A 23,568-nucleotide genomic window follows, 5' to 3' on the forward strand; every position below is an offset into this window, starting at 1 on the left:
TCAATCCTTATTCATAATTACCCGACTATTTATTAGTTGTAGGACATAAGTTGGAGTTGTATGAATATGTATAAAGAATTGATTTGAGAGATATTATGATAAAAGAAGGTGTACTATATTCAATAATAAACATGACTATAAATAACCTTACAAGAAGAAACATGTGAAAACAAATTAATAACAATAAGATACTAGGTCCAACTAAAGAACCGGTTAAACTGACTTCCACTTCCCACTAGAATCGGTCAAACCCAACAACCCAAATCATTATGGACAAAACGCGCAGTTTCTAAAACATTAGTATTATCCATTTAACATGCAATCTATTATTCGACCCGATAACGTGCGGACCCGTGACCCGTAACCATCAAGATTAACCCAACATTCACCCCCGTAATATTGATCTCGGTCCACCTTCTTGCTTCGCATACTTGCTCTTCCTACACGAACCACACGAGTTCGATCTTACTCTTTTTGTTCTCTTCTTGGTCACCAATTTTGGCAACACCGTGGTCTTCTCCATTAGGACCTACTGCCATAAGTGCTTCACACAAATACTTTTACAAATCACAGTTGTACTTCTCACTCACACAAATGACAGTTATTCTCGAACCATCTCGACTTTTCACGAACACCCAAACTTCAGCTAGTTCACGTCCAAAGTCTTCTCTAACCATATCAACCTATCCTGGACACCCAACCTTCAGCGCGGTCACGTCCAAAGTCTTCTTGGTTCCACCAAAATCAATTTCACTACACTTGTAACATGTAACATGGCATCCCGTTGGAACCCCTCATTAACATCCAGACTTTTAACGGATCGACGACCTCTCCCGGGCCATATCCAAAGCCGATCGATTTGAACTCCAACACCATAATGTTTAACCGTGTAGTTCTCCTATCTCTTCTTACCTTGACACTCGTACCTTTTCCGATCAAACCTGTTTCTTGAGGCCTCTCCACCGGACAAGAAAACAAAGCCACCCGCTTATAACGTTTTCTTTCAACTGCTAAACGAATTGAATTCAAAGCCACCCGCTTTGATAAATCCCTTACGCTCATTCTTCACGCACCTACTCCGGTCTCCCCTTATCACGAAACAACCCGATCAAGGCACCATGTTGTCACGTTTCATTTTCATCGGTTGTATTCAAGTTGCGCAAACCTGCAACTACAAACCAAACAGCCATGAACTTTCGTCCTTTCATCACTACTAACAGCCTCGGAAATAAGTGTTTATCACCGATCACTCCCGTCGTCTCAACTGGTACGTCTACCATGACAACGGCTTAACCGAAACACCTTAACGCCTTTGTCTTTTGCTGTTAAACACCCCCGAAACAACACCTACTTTTCCGCACCTTCTTAACCTTCATTTTGATCGGTTTCCGCAACTGCGTTTGCCCCGCAGTCAAGGGTTACACCCTTTCTCGAAACCGACTCTCAAACCGGCCTTCTTCCCGAGCCCTAAGCTCTGATACCAAATGTTGGATCAGCCCCAAATTAACACACAATACACTCACGTATATATGTATGAATATGTATAAAGAATTGATTTGAGAGATATTATGATAAAAGAAGGTGTACTATATTCAATAATAAACATGACTATGAATAACCTTACAAGAAAAAACGTGTGAAAACAAATTAATAACAATAAGATACTAGGTCCAACTAAAGAACCGGTTAAGCTGACTTCCACTTCCCACTAGGATCGGTCAAACCCAACTACCAAAATCATTATGGACAAAACATGCAGCGTCTAAAACATTAGTATTATCCATTTAACATACAATCTATTATTTTACCCGATAACGTGCGGACCCGTGACCCGTAACCATCAAGATTAACCCAACATTCACCCCCGTAATCTTAATCTCGGTCCACCTTCTTTCTTAGCATACTTGCTCTTCCTACACGAACCACACAAGTTCGATCTTACACTTTTTGTTCTCTTCTTGGTCACCAATTTTGGCAACACCGTGGTCTCCTCCATTTGGACCTACTGCCATAAGTGCTTCACACAAATACTTTTACAAATCACAGTTGTACTTCTCACTCACACAAATGACAGTTCTTCTTGAACCATCTCGACTTTTCACGGACACGCAAACTTCACCTAGTTCACGTCCAAAGTCTTCTCTAACCATATCAACCTATCTTGGACACCCAACCTCACCGTAGTCACGTCCAAAGTCTTCTTGGTTCCATCAAAATCAGTTTCACTACACTTGTAACATGTAACATGGCATCCCGTTGGAACCCCTCATTAACATCCGGACTTTTAACGGATCGACGACCTCTCCCGGGCCATATCCAAAGCTGATAGATTTGAACTCCAACGCCATAATGTTTAACCGTGTAGTTCTCTTATCTCTGCTTAACTTGACACTTGTTGTTGGTACATGATGTCAGTAGTTCAGTATATAGTGTCTGTAATTGAGTCGTTTAGATTTGTATTTTGTATTAAGCGAAGTTAGCTAACAAGTTCGCTGATATAGGCGAACTTGTTAGATAAGCGAAGTTAGTGACAACTTCGCCTGAACATGCGAGGCGAAGTTGTCGTGGTTATATAGCCTTAGGTTACGGCTGAGTTAGTAACGAAGTTTTTAGTTTACGTGTTTACGAGTTGTGTAATCAGTGATTGATATCACGTGTTTCCAGTTGCAATATACAACGTGTCTTTGCTTATTGTAACGTGTGTTCGATCGTGTTAAGGTATATCGTCTTCTACGCTCGTAACGTCTTACGTAGGGATTCCGCACCTACGTAGAACGAGATATTCCGTGTAGATCCGGCTGGGAACCTACAATTGGTATCAGAGCTTTTGCTCGTGATTGTGTGCTTCGGGATTATCACGCGGGTGTAGAAATCGTTCCGTTCGACTATTCGAGGGACGAGTTTACCGAGTTTTTGTGTCCTACTCACCTCCCATCATCATAAACAACCATAACACCTTCACAAACCTCGCAAAATCCAGAAATCAAACATGCAAAACCATCGTGTTCATCAGGCGAAGTTGCCGTCACTGTTCGTAGGGTTTCGGCGAAGATATAAGGTTAAGCGAAGTTATCCACAACTTCACCTACCTCACAAGTTCGCCTAAGCGAAGTTACCCACAACTTCGCCTAGCTTACAAGTTCGCTTAACTTAAGCGAAGTTATTCTCAACTTCGCCTTTTCAGGCGAATTTAAAAAGGGAGCGAAGTTTAAGAATCAGCGAAGTTAAGACTTAAGCGAAGTTATCCACAACTTCGCCTACAGTACTGTTAAGAATAAAATTTTTTTTTTTCGGGTTTCTTTGTGTTTCGTGAAAGATGACTTCAATAAATATTACGGAACTGGTGAAGATGGAAGTGGAAGCGGGTTCAGCTACTAAGGCACCGAAGATGCTGAAAGGAACCGATTTCGTGGCTTGGAAGGATCGGTTTGAGCAATATGTCAAATACCAAGATGCTAAGATGTGGGTGTGCATACAAGATGGTTACATTCCACCAACTGCTGAGTATGAGGGTCGTGATCAGATTAAAAAATACAAAGAGATGGAAGAAGAAGAAGAAAAGAAAATGTATGAGGCTGAAAGCAAAGCTCATGCAGCGATAACAATGGCTCTTCCACAAGAGATTCTTCACACCTTCAGGAAGTATAAAACTGCTAGAGAGCTTTGGGAAGCACTTGAAAACCGTTTTGAGGGTAATGTGGGGATTCGTGCATCAAAGATTAAACTACTTAAAACCCAATTCTCGGTATTCAAGTACTTGAAGAATGAATCACTTGATGATATCATCATTAGATATTATCATCTGATGACCGAACTCAGCAACTATTCCATTACTTACAAAGAAGATGAGATCGTTGAAAAGCTTCTTGATGCTCTCCCACCGAAATGGGAGATGTACACTGTCTTGATGAGAGAAGACAAAGAGTTTGCCGACTATGACTTGGAAACAGCAGTCAACAAACTACGAACTTTTGAACTTAACATGGTTCGAAAAGAGACACCAACTGATCAGGTTCAGGATCCAGGAATGTATGGTGCAAAAGTTAACTCAAGTTCAAGTTCGAAGTCTGAATCGTCTGCTTACTACTCAAAAGGAGACTCGGGCACTAACTCAACACATGAAGGTCATGTATCTCTCAACATGAATGGTGATGTGTGTTTTGTAGCTGGTGGATCAAATGCTTCTAAACCTCAAGCAACCAAGGGTAGTTTTTCCTCAAGTGTTCCTAACAACAACTACTCTAAGATGCCCATGAGTGTTAAATCTGCTGAACAGCAGTTTGCTCTCTATGCATCTTTCATTGCTTCGTATGAAAATTACATTCAAGGTAAGATTGTTGATCCTGCAACGTTAGACGAAGACTATGATCAGATCGATGCTGATGATCTGGAAGAGATGGATCTGGAGTGGCAGATGGCGATGATTGTGAGAAGGGTTAAACGGTTTATGAAGAAGACTGGTAGGAAGTTTGTTGGTGAAAAACCAGGTTTTGACAAGTCAAAGGTGCGATGTTATAACTGTCAACAAAATGGACACTTTGCGAAAGAGTGAACAAATGAACGTGTAGAACGCAGTCAGAACAGGTCTACACAGCAGAGTGGGGGTGGTAATGAGAATAGAGCCATGATATCCGGACAGAACGGGGAGTACAACTGGAATCTGCATGTTGAGGAAGTGTTTGAACAGGCTAATTTGGCGAACATCGAAACTGCAGAAAGTGAGAAGGTGACTGGAGAAAATCAAGCTTTCATGGCCGATGTGACAGATCAGCTCTCCGAGGTAAGTACTAAACTCCCTTGTACTAAATGTGAAAATCTGTCTGAACAATTTACAACTATAACTGATCAGTTTGTTAGTTTGGATGCTCAATTTAAAACATTAAAAGAAGATCATCATTTCACTAAAGCTAGAGAAACAGTTATAAAGTAAAAATAAAAGCTAGTGAGAAAGATATTAGGAGTCTTAAAGCAAATTTAGCTGAAAAAATTCAAGTAATTGATCTTAGCTATGAAGTGTTAGAAGAGAAAACCAAACTAATAGCTGAAAGGGATAAACAGATAGCTGATCACCAGGTGAAAGTGGTGGAACTAAACAGGAAACTTGAGCAATTCAGAAATTCCTCCGCTATACTTGATCACCTCGTTAGTGATCAAGGTTCCCCAGTTAAAAGGGGAGGAATTGGATATCATGAAGTTCCACCACCGTACAATCATAATTACACTTATGATACTAGTAATCATAAATCTGTTGATGTTGATTTTGGTCAGACAGTTCCGGTTAAGGTTACTATTAAAGAACAAGAAGTTAGTAAAGGCGAAACAAGTAAGCCTGTTTCGAATGTTAAGATTTCTGCTCCTAGTCCTATCTCATCAAACTCGGACAAGTCATCCGAGCCGAGAGAGACAAAGGAAGATGCAGTGTTAACAAAAAGTGGAGAGAAACATAAAACAACTGAAAAGAAATCTCCACTAAACCCATATGTCCCACCATATGTGAGACAAATGGGCAGTAATGCAGCCTCAATATCTAAAACAACTATTGAAAAGAAAGTTGAATATAGGAGTCGTTTCAGATGTAATCAATTAGGACACCTAATTGCAGATTGCCCTCTGAAGCAGAGATTCAGAGGTGTGAGGCCTTCGAAGACTGAGAACAGAACTAACCGTAATCACTATAATGGTAAAAATGAAAACTCATCAAAGTTCAGAAATAGGACTAATCCTGGTTTTCAAAGAAATCAATCTCAGTTTTTCACTGCTAACAACCAAACCATAAGTAATAATTCATTTAATTCACGAAGGTTTGGATGGCCTCATAGTCAATCTACAAGAAGGTATCCTTTTAGGACTTACAGAAATTATTCTGATACTAACTTTGGACAGCCAAAGTACGGGATGTATCGACCCAAGACCAATAGGTCTTGGGTCCCCAGATTTTAATCATCTGCTTTAATCGTGCAGGAACAGTTGAACAGGGCTGCAAACAATCTATGGGTTGTGGATAGCGGCTGTTCCCGGCACATGACGGGTAACAAGAGTTTGTTACACGAATTGAAACCTGTTCAGGGAGGAAAAGTGAGTTTCGCTGGAGAGAGCGGTGGAAGGATTACAGTAATTGGGACGGTGACTAATGGAAAAATGACGTTAGAGAAAGTGAATTTCGTTGAAGAACTGAAGCATAATCTGCTGAGTGTATCGCAGATCTGTGACAAAGATTACACCGTGCACTTTACCAAGAATGAGGCGATTGTGATGTATCCTGGTTTCAAGATACCAGAGGATTGGATTGTAATGAAGGCTCCAAGAGAAAAGAATACGTATATTATGGACATGAGGTCGACTGAGATGGCAACAGAAGAATCGTGTCTTCTGTCAAAAGCAACTGAATCGGAGTCCGAGTTATGGCATAGGAGAATGGGGCATATTCATCTTCGGAAAATGAACTACATTGTCAAGAATGGGCTGGTGCTGGGTGTTCCCTTGAAGAATTTCAACTTTGAAGACCAATGCTTATCGTGCAAAAAGGGAAAGCAACACAAGAAATCCCATCACACCAAGAAGGTTAATTCAATAGTCAGTACCCTAGACCTACTTCACATGGATCTCTTCGGTCCCGTGAATGTAAAAAGCCTAGGTGGAACAACATACTGCTTGGTGATCACTGATGATTTCTCTCGATACTCTTGGGTATATTTCCTGAAGTCAAAAGATGAAACGGTTCAGATGGTAATAAATTTGATTACCAAAGTTGAGAATATTATGGGGAAAAGAGTTAAATACATCAGGAGTGACAATGGGACTGAGTTCAAGAACTATCAGATGGAGATCTTCTGCTTACAGAAAGGGATAGAGCACCAGTACAGCGCTCTGTATACTCCGCAACAAAATGGAGTGGCTGAGAGGAAGAACAGAACGTTAATTGAAGGAGCCAGAACCATGCTGGCTGATTCGAAACTTCCTGTGGTGTTCTGGGCTGAAGCTGTTGCAACAGCCTGTTATATCCTTAAAAGAGTTTTAACTGTTAAAAGACTGAATAAAACATGTTATGAACTTATGCATAGGAGAAAGCCCAACTTGAGTGGTCTCGAACCATTCGGGTCCCCGTGTTCGATATTAAAGACAAATTCTAAATTTGGTGAAATAGCCGACGAAGGTATTTTAGTCGGATACGTTGTTGGGACTCCCAACAGACGAGTCTTTAATACATCGACCAGCAAGGTTGAGGTGGTGTGTAACACTGATATCACAAGTTACAAATCACTAAAACCAAGCACGGGACCCGCTGGGGTTTTCGACTATGATAGGCTTTTTAAATCTTTTAACATACCTTACTTGGATTGTGCAGAAGTTGATGAAAGAATAGCTACGAAGATTATTTATGATGAGGAAGACAATTATGTGCAACAACCGAAGTATGATGAATGTCAGCCTTCCTCGTCAAATGCTGTCGATACCCCTGCTGCCTCTACAGAAGAGGAATTCTTCAATCCGTTTCACTCTCAACAACAATCACCCATTGATGAGCTACCTTCGAACCTGGAAGACAATCTGGATGTCAGTTCTGTTCCGACTACGAGAGTTCACAAAAATCACCCTTTGTAGAACGTGATAGGTGATCTGTCCGACGGTGTACAAACAAGACAAGCTTGAATGAGCACACCTGTGTTTACACAAGCATTAAAGATACGGGCATAATTAACGAATGCTTGTACACCTGCTTCATCAGCCAGATTGAACCAAAGAACTATCAAATGGCTCTCAAGGACAGCTCGTGGGTCGAAGCCATGCAAGAAGAGTTAGCCCAGTTCAAGAAAATGGAGGTATGGAATTTGGTTGCAAAACCGAAGAATGTGCATGCGATTGGCACCAAATAGGTTTTCAAATGCAAGAGAGATGAGAAAGGGATTATTATCAGGAACAAGGCGAGGCTGGTTGTAAAAGGTTTTAATCAGCAAGAGGGGATTGATTACAATGAGGTGTTTGCTCCTCTGGCGAGATTGGAAGCCATTCGATTGTTTTTGGCTTTTGCTGCACACAAGGAGATGAAGGTATTTCAGTTAGACGTGAAGAGTGCGTTCCTTAACGAGAAAGTCGATGAGGTTGTGTATATTGAGCAACCTCCGGGTTTTCCTGACCCAGACTTTCCTGATCACGTGTACAAGCTAAGTAAAGCACTGTATGGGCTACATCAGACACCTCGTGCCTGGTACTCAACCCTATCCGACTACTTGCTTGAGAATGAGTTTGAAAGGGGAAAGATTGATAGCACATTGTTCTTTAAGAGAAAAGGAAGCGACTTTCTTCTGGTGCAAGTCTACGTGGACGACATCATCTTTGCTGCATTAAAAGTTGCCATGTGTCAGGAGTTTGAGGCCGTCATGAAAAAGAGGTTTGAAATGAGTGCTATGGGTGAACTAACTTTCTTTTTAGGACTGCAGGTTGATCAGAAGAAAGATGGGATGTTCATTCATCAGACTAAGTATGTCCATGATGTTCTCAAATTCTTCAAGATGGAGGACAACACTCCATACGATACTCCAGTCTGCGTCAACCATAAATTGGGTGCTGATTCAGACAACGATGCAGACGTGGACCCAACCCAATATCGGGCAATAATAGGTTCTTTAATGTATTTAACTGCTTCTAGACCTGATATTATGTTTGCAGTTTGTCTTTGTGCTCGCTTTCAGACAAACCCAAAGGAATCTCACTTGAAGGGTGCGAAGAGGATATTACGGTATCTCAAGGGCAAACCTAAGCTGGGGTTGTGGTACACGAGAGGAGGAGACTTAGAGTTGGTCGCCTACACAGATTCTGATTATGAAGGGTGCAATCAGAGTCGGAAGTCAACAACAGGTGGATGTCAGTTTCTTGGAGGCAGATTAGTGTCATGGCAATGCAAGAAGCAGACCTCAGTCGCCATTTCAACCTGTGAAGCAGAATACATGGCAGTATCCAACTGCTGCTCCCAGGTTCTTTGGATTCAACAGCAGTTGCGCGATTATGGTCTGAATTTCAATCATACTCCTATTTGCATTGATAACACTGCTGCTATCTCAGTAACTAACAATCCCGTAAAACACAGTAAAACTAAACATATTGACATCCGTCATCATTTTATACGGGATTGTGCTGAGAAGAAACTGATTGTGCTCGAAAAGGTTGATACGTTAGATAATTTCGCTGACTTGTTTACTAAAGCGTTTGACAAAAATCGTTTTCAAAACCTTGTTGAGCTGAATGGGATGATCAATCCCGAGTAACCGTGTTTTTGTCTTTGCTTAAAAAAAAAAAAAAAAAAAAAAAAAAACGTCACTATCGCTTAGAATTATGTCGGTTGCCTCAGTTTGAAGGACATATCTTCGGATATGTTTGGTCCTCATTTCTACTTGTAGAATATAAGGATAGCCATTAACCAGATGACTGAAAGTGACCGGGGCGGTTTATGATGTGTTTTTATTCTTTCGCTGAAAATTAGTCGATCATACTTAGTTAGAAGGACTCATACTTGTATGTGGTCGGTCCAGCTGATCCATTGGATCTTCAGGACAGCCGTTTACCTGAAAACTTCAATTTGATCGGGGCGATTGAAGTTAAAAAAATTTTTTTTTTGAGATGAAATTATTTTTCAAGTCTACTACTTCGTAAGAAGTTCCTTTACTATGTTTAATAGAAAATTGATCCAACCTTGGAAAGTGATAGATATACTGATTCTGTGTGCTTAACTAGTGAAGTTATAAGGCCTAAAAGACTTTAGAACAGTCATTGTATGTCATGGTAGCTTTTTTATGGTGCGTAAAAGTATAAGTGATATTAACTAAATCTACTCGATTTTACGTGGAAACTCCTTAAGAGTTGTGCATGTCTCCATATATATCTTTCCGAATGATAGGCAGAAAAGCGATTACCCAGTCATACACGAGCCCGTAAGTGTTCTGATTCCCATGAAGATAGTGTGTAAAGAAACTGCAGTGATCCAGATTCGGGACTTGCAGTCGTTCACTACTCTGAAGTTTGTGTAATGCTTAAAAAAAATAAAAAAAAAAAAAATTGTGTGTTATTGAGACATTTTAGAGTTCATAATGTTAAGACTTCTCAATCAAGATGCAAGATAGAAAACGGGAAGAAGAGTCTGAAGATCGAAGAGTAATTACTATTTAATCAGACACTATGGGTCGAGGTCAACTCGGGGTGACTTGGGGAAAGCCAAATACGCTTTGAGAATAGATAGGATGCATCATAATCTCTGAGTTGTTGCCCACTTAAGTTTTGAGCTTAATTGAACCTAACCCGTATCACAGAAACTATGAAAACCATTCTAAGTTATTTACCTGCTTACAACCTGTTTCTTTATGTCATAATACAGCTGAACACGGATCTGTGTGACAGTCCCGTAGTTAGTATGATTCCTGTTCGGATCTTTTCTAAAACATGGTAGTCCCTATCGAGACTGAAATTTGATCCCGTGTACTTTATAGTTAAAATATTTTTCTACTTATGTAGTTGTTTGATTTTATACCTGGTTACTTGGTCTTGATCGTATCATTTAACGCTTTAAAGGTTGTTTTAAAACTTAATTGCAAATTGTTCAAATTATAGGGGTTTGTTTTGTAAAATTTAATATCAGCGAAGTTATCCATAACTTCGCCTGCAATAGGCGAAGTTATCCATAACTTCGCCGGTACAACTCTGACCCTATATAAAGGAAATTAAAGGTCAAACTGTTCACTATTTTAAAAACAAGCGAACTTATCTTTCGTTAACCCAGCGAACTTATTTCCTAAACCTTAAGCGAACTTATCGTATCGATCTCATCTGTGTTAATCTTTTTCGATTTCAACTCCGATTAAAGGTGTGAGGGTTAGTGTGTCGAATATTCACCGTAATTGATGTTATTCAGAGGTCGTATCGACTCGTTTCGTGACCTCGAACTTTCGAAACCTTAACATCCGTTTTTAAACTTATTTTTACGTGGTCATACTCAACTTAATCGTCTAGATCGTCTTAAAAACGTGTTTTACGAGATCCGCGATCTCCAAATTGACCAAATCAATCCGTTCGAAACCCTAACCTGTTGCCGATTCATATTCGGCGAAGTTACAGTTTAGGCGAAGTTATCCGTAACTTCGCCTGAGGTTTAACTTCGCCTTATAATTAATTATGTAACTGTACTTGAGGCGATGTTGTGGTTAGGCGAAGTTATCATTAACTTCGCCTGGACCTTTTTACTTAACTGTTATCCGGCGAAGTTCAAGTTGAGGCGAAGTTGTTCCCAACTTCGCCCCACCTCTAACTTCGCCTATACAGAATAAATCACAACTTCGCTCATGGTAACAGGCGAACTTGTGATTTGCCTTGACGTTTATCTAACTTAGTCTGTTTGTTGCAGATATGGATGCTGTAGCTGGAGCAGGCGGCGCAGGCGGTGATGATGGTGGTGACAACCAACGACAGTTCTTCCCGGGTCATAACATGTACATAACATTAGACCCGGAGGCGAGCGGAGTTGATGATTTCCGCGAAATCATCACGTTTCTTCTACGCTCGCGTATATTCCACGCGATTACCACAACACTGCCGATATCCTTGCCAAACATTGAGGATTTTTGGCAGACAGTGGAGTATGACTGTCGCTTCGAGCCCCCGGTCATGCGAGAAACAGTCAACAATCACATTGTTCAGTTCTCATCTGAACAGATCCGGGCGGCTTTACGGTTTGGAGATGAGACGAGGGATGACCCGACAGATTTTGTGGCTCCATTCCGTGATGGAGCGTTTCTGAGAATGGGATACTCTGGTCCCTTGGGGGATACTCAGAGAAGGAAGGGGTTCTTGCTAGACCAGTGGCGCTTTCTCATGCATGTGATGATCGTGTGCATGTCAGGGAGAAAGGCTGGTACTGATGGGATGGGCGCGACCATGCAGTCGGCGATGACTGCTCTGGCTTACAATAAGCGTTACAGCTTTAGTCAGATGGTCTTCTATGAGATAGATCGACAGAGAAGAGCGGTGGCGCGTGAGAGATTTATCATGTATCCAAGATTCATTCAGATGATCTTGAATCATGTTGCTCCAACGCTACCTCAGCGCCGCCCAATCAGATACGTGGAAAGTGTGAGCAAGAGGATCTTCGCCCAGTGCAGATCTTCCAGTGTGAGGAGTAAACCTGAGCTCCGTCCTCGACATACTCCTTTATTCGGGTACTTGATCAACCCGGAGTATGTGCCAGCTCGTGGGGACGAGTTTCGGGATCCTCAACCACAACAGGCTGGAGCGCCTCAAGCTATACCTGCTCCTGTTGTGTCACCGGAGGAGAATGTAGACCTTGATGCTACATTTGGTGGTCAAGGCTTCTTTGATATGGATCGGGTTGATCCTAAAGAAAATGTACAGGTCTCAGGTGAAAGGGTTACGAGTGTGAATGTGACTAGGGCAGCTACAACGGTGGCTGACTCTGATTCTGAAGATGAGTTGGCTGAAGCGAGAAGAATTTTGGTAACTCAAGAACGAACTCATGGGAAAAGGAAGAGAACTGATGATGACAGCGAGTCAGATTATGAGGAAGAAGTGCATCAGTTGATTCGGAGATCAAGAAGGGAACGAGCAGGTGCAGGTTCGGGAGCTGGTGAGAGCTCAAGGGTGGTACGTTTCACTCCACCAGCACTGTCCGGTATGACCATGGTTCCTTAATCATTACCTGTTACAAGGCCAAGCGCCACGGATGTTCCCGTGGTGGCTACCTCATCTGCAATCGGCCTCCCACCCACTACATTCCAACTTTCGGCTCCTGAGATTGTATCGTTGCCACCTCCAACTCTTACTCCAACGGAGGTCGTGGCACGATTTATTGAGTCGACGGTTGTGGCCACTGTAGGGTTATCGGTGACGATACCACCTGCGGTAACGTTTACGCCTACTTCTGAGGTCCCGGTTACATTGGAAATCCCTCCTCAGTACACTCAAGATATATCACATCTGAGGTTTGATTTCGATGCAACCTTATCAGACTCTGAACGAATAGCAGCACTTGAACGGGTCGTGGCAGAACAATCAAGGGTGAATCTTATCCAGACCCATGCTATTCAACGCCTCGTTGCAGAGAATCAGATACAGTCGTCCCTGATGGTTGAACATGGCAAAATCATTGATGCTTTGAAGGAGTTCTTGGCATCTCAGGGGGAGACGAGCTGTAAGGGCGATGAGTTGGGGACTAAGAAGAGAAATGATCAAGACGATGATCCCAATGCATCGAAAGGTGCAGGTGGAGAGTTGCCAAGAACTGAACAAGCTCTTGGGACTTCCACAACTCAGGGGGAGTCAACAAGTGCAGCTGGTGGTGATGATGTGGTTGTAGTGGATGTTGAGGAGATGGATGATGAGTTTATAGGTGATGATGATGTTTTACCAGTTGAAGAGATAGAGAAGATTGGTGAAGAGATAGTTATTGATAATGAGATAGAAGAGGGAGAGATAGTAGAGGAGAATGTGGAGCATGAGATTCCGGATGTTGATAAGCCAGATATGGGTAAAGATATGGGAAATGATGAGACAGAATGGGAAGAGCAGCCAAGATGGAAAGAAGGCTACGCTCAATGGTTCGTAAAAACGAAGAAACCAGCGGTCCCTACTATGTTTAAGAAGAGTTACAACATTAGAGGCTATGCTGAAGCGAGAAAGGGGATTATATGCTGGATATATGATGAGCAGTTGAGGCTCTTTGTGATTAAAAGATATGATGGTGTTCATTACTTCAAAAGGTTTTTGAGATCATTGAATACATTGCCAGAATGTGAAGTGAAAGACTTAGCCAGATTGGGGTTAATAAACAGAAGTGATGATAACATGGCTAGAGTCATTGGGAAGATTGTTTGGAAGGAAAGTATAAAAGAGAAGAAGTTCGAGCTGTTGAAACCACAAAAGGGAAAACTCATTGAAGACAAAGATAGAGGGATGAGAGCAGATGACAAGCCTTGGATGATTATCAAGTATAAGCCGATCCAATGTCTAAAAGAAGTGCCGATGAAACAAATGCCCAAGGATGTGCTGAAAGAGCTGAAGTGGTGGTATGTAGATTGTGAAAAAGCTGAGGCAGTAATGGAGGATGAAGATGAACAAGAGCTGCTGAGAGTCTATGATCCGATGCATCTAGTGAACTTATCTGAAGCTGATCTGCAGGCGCTGAATGAGAAGAAGATATTTTATATTCCTGCTTGGAAAGACGAAGCGAGGAAGTATCAAAGAGTTGTTTCGGTATGTGTACGAGAAGGAGTGCATGCTTGAAGATGATGATACAAGATTGTTGAGATTACAAGACACGTGCTTGAAGATAAAGATATGAAGCTACTGCCAAGGGGGAGTCTGTTGGTACATGATGTCAGTAGTTCAGTATATAGTGTCTGTAATCGAGTCGTTTAGATTTGTATTTTGTATTAAGCGAAGTTAGCTAACAAGTTCGCTGATATAGGCGAACTTGTTAGATAAGCGAAGTTAGTGACAACTTCGCCTGAACATGCGAGGCGAAGTTGTCGTGGTTATATAGCCTTAGGTTACGGCTGAGTTAGTAACGAAGTTTTTAGTTTACGTGTTTAAGAGTTGTGTAATCAGTGATTGATATCACGTGTTTCCAGTTGCAATATACAACGTGTCTTTGCTTATTGTAACGTGTGTTCGATCGTGTTAAGGTATATCGTCTTCTACGCTCGTAACGTCTTACGTAGGGATTCCGCACCTACGTAGAACGAGATATTCCGTGTAGATCCGGGGGAACTTCACGTGTTGTGAAGTCAGAAGGACTCACGTGATTGGTTGAGATGATCAATTAGGCACGGGGATGCATGCATTTCAAAGACCTCAATCTATTTAGTCGGAGAAGCTTACACTGAAGGGGAGATCTGATATGGAAGACGCTGGGTGATTGGTAGATTTGTGAAGCTACACGACAGTTTCAGACACGGCTGGTTGAAGAGCAAACAGAAGATCATCAGTTAAGAGGGAGTCTGTTGGTGCATGTTTTGTAACAGATGATCTTTTGTGTTTGTTAGAATTGAGAGCAACGGTCAAAGGGGAGTCTGTTGGTGCCTTTTGTGACCGTCGCTATGCAATTCTGATCAGCGGAAACGATGTACGAAGTTAGGACAACTTCGCCATAGGCGAAGTTGTAACAACTTCTGCCATAGGCGAAGTTAGAACAACTTCGCCTTAGGCGAAGTTGTAACAACTTCGCCTACAGGCCCAAGCCCGTGAAGTTGTTTATATATATATATATATATATATATATATATTTGTGTGTCTTGGTTAGGTCAGGGTATCCAGAAAGTTAGAGAGTTTTGTGTTACAGTTCAATTGTCTAGAGAGAAACCGAGAGGGAGAGTCGTTTGGGACGGCCCGAGGTAGAGCTCACCTCGGGTCGGACGTGTTTTGGTTTATGTTCGGTTTGTAACGTGGTTTGATTATTATATAAAAGATCTGCAGATTCGTTTATCCCATTCGTGTGTTTGTTCGTGTGTTTGTTTGTGTGTAATCGTGTTCTTCGTCTTCAACACCATAAACGAGTCTAGGAGGATTCCGCACTCCTAGACCTCGTGCGGATCTCGTATCGATCAGCGACGCCCCGGGGGGACTTACACTCGTACCTTTTCCGATCAAACCTGTTTCTTGAGGCCTCTCCACCGGCAAGAAAACAAAGCCACCCGCTTATAACGTTTTCTTTCAACTGCTAAACGAACTGAATTCAAAGCCACCCGCTTTGATGAATCCCTTACGCTCATTCTTCACGCACCGACTCTGGTCTCCCCTTATCACGAAACAACCCGATCAAGGCACCATGTTGTCACGTTATGTTTTCACCTGTTGGATTCAAGTTGCGCAAACCCGCAACTACAAACCAAACAGCCATGAACCTTCTTCCTTTCATCACTACTAACAGCCCCAGAACACAAGTTTTATCACCGATCACCCCCGTCGTCTCAACTGGTACGTCTACCATGACAATGGCTTAACCGAAACACCTTAACGCCTCCATCTTCTGCTGTTAAACACCCCTGAAACAACACCTGCTATTCCGCACCTTCTTAACCTTCATTTTGATCGGTTTTCCTTTGCTGCGTTTGCCACGCAGTCAAAGGCTACACCCTTTCTCGAAGCCGACCATCTTCCCGAGCCCTAAGCTCTGATACCAAATGTTGGATCAGGCCCCAAATTAACACACAATACACTCACGTAAATATGTATGAATATGTATAAAGAATTGATTTGAGAGATATTATGATAAAAGAAGGTGTACTATATTCAATAATAAACATGAATATAAATAGCCTTACAAGAAGAAACGTGTGAAAACAAATTATTAACAATAAGATACTAGGTCCAACTAAAGAACCGGTAAAACTGACTTCCACTTCCCACTAGAATCGGTCAAACCCAATTACCAAAATCATTATGGACAAAACGTGCAGCTTCTAAAACATTAGTATTATCCGTTTAACATGCAATCTATTATTTGACCCGATAACGTGCGGACCCGTGACCCGTAACCATCAAGATTAACCCAACACCTGTTTGTTTGGGTCTGAATGGATCCATTAAAAGATAAGATATGAATCGCTCAGAATCGCTCAGATATTGCGTTGTTTGTTTCATCAAAATGCCATGTATTTATGGCTGAATGGTTTGCCATTCAGGTCAAAATCATCGCTGAACCAAAAAAATGGCCCTAATTACCCCCACCATCTTCTTATCTGCCATAATCCAAGGCCACGCACATCAACATCATTGAGAAGCCGATTGTCCATTACTGCTGGCTGTTTCTTCAAAACCCTCGCCTGCTTCTACTACTCCATCATCACATCTTGTTGACGGTCAGGTCTTTCACTCTCTCAATCTGCAGTTTTTTATGCATTTTGATTTATTAACTGTGTGTGCTTTATGGCTATGGCTAGATCTCTGTCTCAAATCTTAAAGATTTATAGGGAGTAGACCACGCTCAGTACAAGCCAAAGGTAGGGAACGGGTCCAGAACTTGCATATGCACCGGTAGGGGGTTTTGATCAGTTCAGCATGCGGGTTTCAGGTAATATGTTCCCGTTATCGGGTTTGGCTATTTCTGTTTGGTTTTTTCAAAGTTTAGTTGATATCAAATCCGCACTTAAGTAACTTGAATATGCAAGCACTAATGCAACATATGTGGAATAACTAATGTCGAAAAAAGTTTGAACAACCGCTCGCCTAACATCTCTACATTATGTATGCAAACACAAACCTAATCAAATTTTTATTTTTTTTAAATGCAGGCAAGCTCTAATGATGCAAAAACTCATGTAATGACATCTTTAGCAACCTCATTTTACAATGCATGGTGAACTACATATATATACACTACATATGTATTGATGGGGTTTTATACTAGATTTGAAAGGTGGGATAGGCTTTTTACACTATGCATATGCAAAGGATTAGGGATGGCCACAAACACAAACAAAAGATTAATATGTATACTTGGATTAGATATGTGAAAAATATGTGGCAGGGATATGCTATGTTAGTGCACGCAATTAAAGACATGAAGATCATTATTTGTTTGTTGGTCCTTTAGTTTTTGTTTGATATTTGGATATGTTTTAGATTTTGTTAGCTTTGGATGTTTAGTCTAGTTTGTACTTGTGTGGATTGAGCTTGTTACTAAAAGTTATTGTTTGGTTGATTGTAAGTTTGTTTTTTGTTTGGTTTTGGTGTAATGTGGATTTGTCTGATAATAATGAAATTTTTTTTAAGATGTATGTTGGTTGGTCATAATGAAAGTTTGGTTATTCGGTATAGTTATTAAGAGCTTTGACTAAATAGATACATTTCATTCAGCATATGGGTAAAATAGTCATTCTATACATTCATTCAGAGGTCCAACAAAACAATACTTACTGATTCAGCACTTACCAAACAACCCCTAAATAGAATAAGGACAATAGGGTTATTTGTTGGAAGTTTAGGGCTACCGGTCAAGGTAACAGTTACCATTGCCACCATTGTTCCTAGTGTATAAGCACATGTACTCTAATTGTTTTGGGTTATAGTTGAACAAAAAAAAATTGCTCCTCACTCTCAATAGCTTCTTCTCTAGATTCCCTCTCATTTAACTTGGATTAATATCAATATCTATTTTGATGGCAATATCTATTTTGCCAATTCAATAGTTTCATGTATGCTAATTCAAGTTGCAAATATGTAGCCGAATAGGCATACACTTTTTTGCTTTTGTTGGCTGTAAAAATAATTATATCAACATCTGGTCACAAAAGATGCCAATTAATACAGTTGTTTACAATCTTCGTTTGTGGGGATTAATAATCAGACCATAAAAGATTTTGGATTCCCCTTCCCTGCACATTCACACAATCACTCGTGAGAAGTGATGCCCTAAACACAAAAACTCACTTTCATTACTTTAGTGGGCCCGAACATATGCTTTTTATGTGTTACTTATATATCCAACGTGGCTAGAAACTCTTATATAAACCTCAACCTCCAACTTCATACATTCATATTCTTGTTTCTAGAACCAAAACTTAAACTGCTTTCTAGCTAGTCCAAAACTAATTAATTTAAAATATGTCTGGTGTTTGGGTGTTCAAGCAGAATGGTGTGGTTCAACTAGTGGAGAGCCCAACAGGTGATTCTGTTCAGGGTACAACCAGACGTAAGGTATTGGTTCATGTACCAACGAACAAAGTGGTGACTTCATACCATATGCTTGAAAGACTCTTGGCATCATTAGGGTGGGAAAGGTACTATGATTATCCAAATTTGTTGCAGTTTCACAAAAGATCGAACGTGCATCTCATTTCTCTCCCTAAGGACTTTAACAAGTTCAAATCTATGCATATGTTTGATATAATCGTCAAGAACCGTAACATGTTTGAAGTAAGAGACACATAGTATCTTAGCTAAATAAACATCTGTATCCAGTTATATGGTTCCGTTTGATTATAACTAGTGTGTTATCATATCGGTGTGTTTGTTTCCTCTAATGGGTATGAGTGAAAGAACGCATCTTTTGCTGACAAAGCAAATCCTTTTAGTTTGATTATGGGTTGCCACAATGCTCAAGTGCATCTTGTGATAATTGGTATCTAGGATCGAATGAACAACAATAATTGATTGAACAAAGAAATTGTATTAAATGATAATCGATCGATCGTAATTTGTAGTATTTATAGATACAAATGTTACACACTAACCCCTAAACTTTGTTTACATTTACAATAACTAAACTATATACAAATAAAACATAAATGACTAAAATGCCCTTTCGGTTGTGAGTGATTAATTCTAACAATCACCCCCTTAATCACGATCAACTTGTAGTAGGTCTTGATGCCGAGTAGTTCGTACACCATCTTCTTGAATCTTGTTTGAGGAGATTTTTCCTTCAACATCCTTGTCTTCAATGATTGCCATTAAAAGTGTTGGTTCTTCTAGGATGAGATTTGATGCTTCGTTCCTTTGGTTTGGTTTTGGACAGTCTGAAGCATAATGTCCAAACCTGTTGCAATTGTAACATTTAACTTTGCTTAAATTCTTTGTTAATTTCTTTCCTTTGTCATGATTATCTCCTCCGTCTTCTTTTCTTTCTTCGTGCATAAACTTTCTGCTATGCCAACGTTCTTGTGTTGAATTGAACCTTCCTTGTCCTCGATTTCCAAACCGTGTTTCTTGACCATTGTTCTTGTCTTGACGTGTGAACAATAGTTTATCTTGATTGCCCATGAGGTCTTTATTCAATAGGTTGGTCCGTTCTTCAAAGGCCTTTAATCTTCCGATTATTTCATCTAAGGTAGTCGTTTCTATATCAACAAATTGCTCTATGGTTGCGACAATCTGTATGAACTTCTTTGGTACAGAACTTAGAAGCTTCCGTACTAAAGTTGGTTGATCGAATGTTGATCCTACCCCACTTGCCTTTGAAACAATATTATTCAACTTGTCGGTAAATGAATCGATTGTATCTTCTTCTTTCATCCTTAACATTTCAAATTTTGTTTTAAGCGGTTGAAGACGTGCCTTCTGCACTAGATCCACACCAACATGCCTTTTTTTGTAGTGCTTCCCAAATTTCCTTTGAATTCTTACAACTTGCAATATCATATCTTCCGGTAATGCTTGAAACAAATATGCAGTTGCTGACATATCTTTCTTTTCATCGATTTGTGTGTCAGGACTAGGTTCTATCATTTCCCATAATCCATTTGCCTTAAGTATGATTTTCATACGAATTGCCCATACGGTATAATTTATAGGTTTCAAAATAGGACATGAAAAATGGGTAGCGGAACTTATTTCCTTATGTACGACAATTTCTTTATCTTTTGATCCAGACATAATCTGAAATTTTCGTGAATCCTTTCTGAACTTCTGTACTTCTGAGATAATCTTTCTGATTATAATCTTCTGCCAACCCTTCTGGTTTTTCTTTTTATTTTAATCCAAACAGCCCTTATGGCTAACAAAAAAACAACCCTTTTGGTTTTTTTCCTTCAAAATAGCCCTTATGACTATTAAAAATAAAACAACCCTTTTGGTTGTTGGTTTCAACTTAGTATGCCTTATATGCCTTTTAATTGCAAAACAGGCCTTATGCCTATTAATTGCAAATAAAATTAACAAATATGCTCCCTTCTGATGCAGATAAAATAAATACTTACACCCTTACGATGTAACGAAAATCAATCTTGTTTCAAATTTTTCTTTGACTCTCAATCTTGACTTTTCCAAAGTCAAAAATAAACCACTGGTTCAAAAATGCAACAATTTATTCTTAACGGGGAATCCTAATGATCAATATATCAACAATCTACGGGTTTCCACAATAATCCACAAACTAATATCGTAATTCTAATGTGTAATACAATCTTAAAAATTTGGATAAAACCTGGATGTTGACGGGTTTCGGAATTCAGAATCTGATCAAAAATTTAATCTGATATAACTTCCCAATTTTGTCTTCTCTCCAATTTTGACTTTCCAACAACAGTCGGCGATGAACAATGAAATAACAGGCTATGTTCTTGACTTTCAATAATACCAACAAGTGATGAACAACAGGGGAGGTAAATCAAAAATTCTAATTTCTGCTTCTGTCTCTTTATTCTTCTTTATTTTGAATTTGACTTTCAAAAAAGAATGAAACAGTGATTAACACAAAAAAAAACGCCTGGACTGCCTTCGTTCAATTTGATGAGTGGCGATGAACGACGAATTTAAAAAAAAATGTTGGAGACTGACTGCCTTCGATCTTCTCGGATTAACAGCAGATTGGATTGAATCAATTCTGAATGTTTATTTCGCTTCTTCTTGGATTCCGATTGCCTTCGTTCAATTAACGGTTATTGTAGAATTTATTCTCACAATAATTTGAACGGATTCTTGAAGCCCCTGCAACACCGGGATATTACCACAACGAACCGATTGATTCAATTGATCAGGGTTTTCGGACTGCAATGATAATTTCAAATGAGTTTTCGAATTCCTATCGGGATCGATGATGGGACAGGAGCGGTTTTTTTCAATTTCGATTCTGCAATCGATGAACAGGGACGGACGAGGGAATCGATTATGATCTGGATTCGTTTAATTCCTTGCGCTCTGATACCAATTCTTGTGATAATTGGTATATTGGATCGAATGAACAACAATAATTGATTGAACAAAGAAATTGTATTGAAAGATAATCGATCGTAATATGTTCTTGATCTGTACATAGTATTTATAGATACAAATGTTACACACTAACCCCTAAACTTTGTTTACATTTACAATAACTAAACTAAATACAAATAAAACATAAATGACTAAAATGCCCTTTCGGTTGTGAGTGATTAATTCTAACAGTGCATTCTCAAATTTGAGTTTCTGTTTCTTAGGGTATAGAAGCTACATGTAGGCAAGTGTATTTTGGTGTTGTGTGATTAAAAAAAACAAGTTTGTGTGTGACTACAAGTCTGTATATGTATTATATATATCCTTATCTTTTTTCTGATTGTTGGATTAGAAATGCATTTAAAAATGAGATAGGAATACACGAAACTTTACAGTAACTTTTTCAGAAACGTACTAAGATGACGCAATAATCATAACTCTATATTATCATAAATCATATATAACTCTTAGATACGCCCCCGCAGTTCGAGCTGAACTAAAGCTTAAACTGGATCTAAAACTTTGAAATAGTGGGCGAGGAAGACCAATTGGTGAATATATCAGCATACTAATATGGAGCATGAATACAGAATACACGAATAAAGCCGAAGCGAACTTGTTGACGGAAAAATGAATATCGATCTCCATATGTTTAGTCCTATAATGCTGGACATGATTACCTGACAAGTGACAAATAAACCACAAAGATATTATCACAGCAAATCACAGATGCATGATGTAAGGGTATGTGAAGCTCCAGAGGAATATTTCATAACCTCGATCGACATTTCAGCCACCGCGTTTGCTACTCCACAATATTCTACCTTGGTGCTTGAACGAGAATTTGTCGGCTACCTCATAGAAGACGGACCATGAAATCAAGTTGTTCCCTAAAGTATTAAAATTAAATTACATTACAGATTCAGGCCTTACAGATAACCTACACGTACTACAATTTAAAATATTACAGATTTACGTACTACATTAGCTTTATATGTGCATCACACGAGAAAACATGCACACAGGAGATTATGTACTACCTATATTTCCATCATAGATAAACTAAATTACCTGATCAGATGTTATAAATTAATACCCTTGCATGTGTGAATCCAATAAGTTGAGGAATCTTATCGGCCTATCACATCGATTTCCATCTTGTTTTAGTCTACAGACTTATCACCCCAAGAATTTCACTCAAAGCTAGGGTAACGTGTGCGTCAATGACGGAGTATTTTATTTCAGAACAATTCTTAGAGAGAGTTAATGTTGTCTTAGTTCACATGACGGTCTATGTCAGTTTTGTGAATCTGTCAGCCAAAAAAAAAAATCGTAACAAACCAAACTTAAATAATGACTCGTATTTACTTCAATGTTGGCATTTTTAGGCTTGAAAGATCCCTCGGTTACCACCAAGCATGTTTTGCTATTTATAGACATTATAACCTTATATACAGTCGCATGACAAACAAATTGAAGGTGTCTAAGTGGTAATCTTATAAAATTCTTATCCTCACATTTCCAATGAATTGCTCTTGGAAATTTCGTCCCAATAAATATGGCCTATTCCCAACTTTTCCGTGTACGTTTGGTGTCTGTCAACGTTTGTTGGTTAATCAATAGTATCGAATCATCATTGATTCACGACCTTGTCGTAAGTCAATGTTATGAGTTAAATAGCTAGTGTCTAAATAGAATAAGGACCAGAGGGTTATTGTTGGAAGTTCAGGGCTACCTACCTTTTAGTGTAACAATTACCATTGTTCCTGGTGTATAAGCACGCGCACTCTAGTTATTTTGGGTTATAGATGAACAAAAAAATAATTGCTCCTCTCTCTTAGTAGCTTCTTCTCTGGATTCCCTCTCATTTAAGTTTGAATA

General features: G+C 39.8%; 2 protein-coding genes across 2 annotated transcripts; one reads left to right on the forward strand and one right to left on the reverse strand.

Annotated features, from left to right (window-relative positions):
- Window positions 1–18,572: 18,572 nt before the first annotated feature.
- LOC143614032 (flowering-promoting factor 1-like protein 1) lies at window positions 18,573–19,045 on the forward strand. The gene has a single exon (XM_077087584.1). The coding sequence runs from the start codon at window positions 18,601–18,603 to the stop codon at window positions 18,925–18,927; it is 327 nt and encodes a 108-aa protein (XP_076943699.1). The 5' UTR covers window positions 18,573–18,600; the 3' UTR covers window positions 18,928–19,045.
- Window positions 19,046–19,335: 290 nt separating this feature from the next.
- LOC143614027 (uncharacterized) lies at window positions 19,336–20,223 on the reverse strand. Its single transcript, XM_077087581.1, has one exon. The coding sequence runs from the start codon at window positions 20,221–20,223 to the stop codon at window positions 19,336–19,338; it is 888 nt and encodes a 295-aa protein (XP_076943696.1).
- Between the last annotated feature and the right edge of the window lie 3,345 nt (window positions 20,224–23,568).

This window comes from Bidens hawaiensis, unplaced genomic scaffold (assembly GCF_021521415.1).
Source record: "Bidens hawaiensis isolate Kalapana, Puna unplaced genomic scaffold, B.hawaiensis_p1.1 tig00038684_1, whole genome shotgun sequence".
Lineage (NCBI taxonomy): Eukaryota > Viridiplantae > Streptophyta > Magnoliopsida > Asterales > Asteraceae > Bidens > Bidens hawaiensis.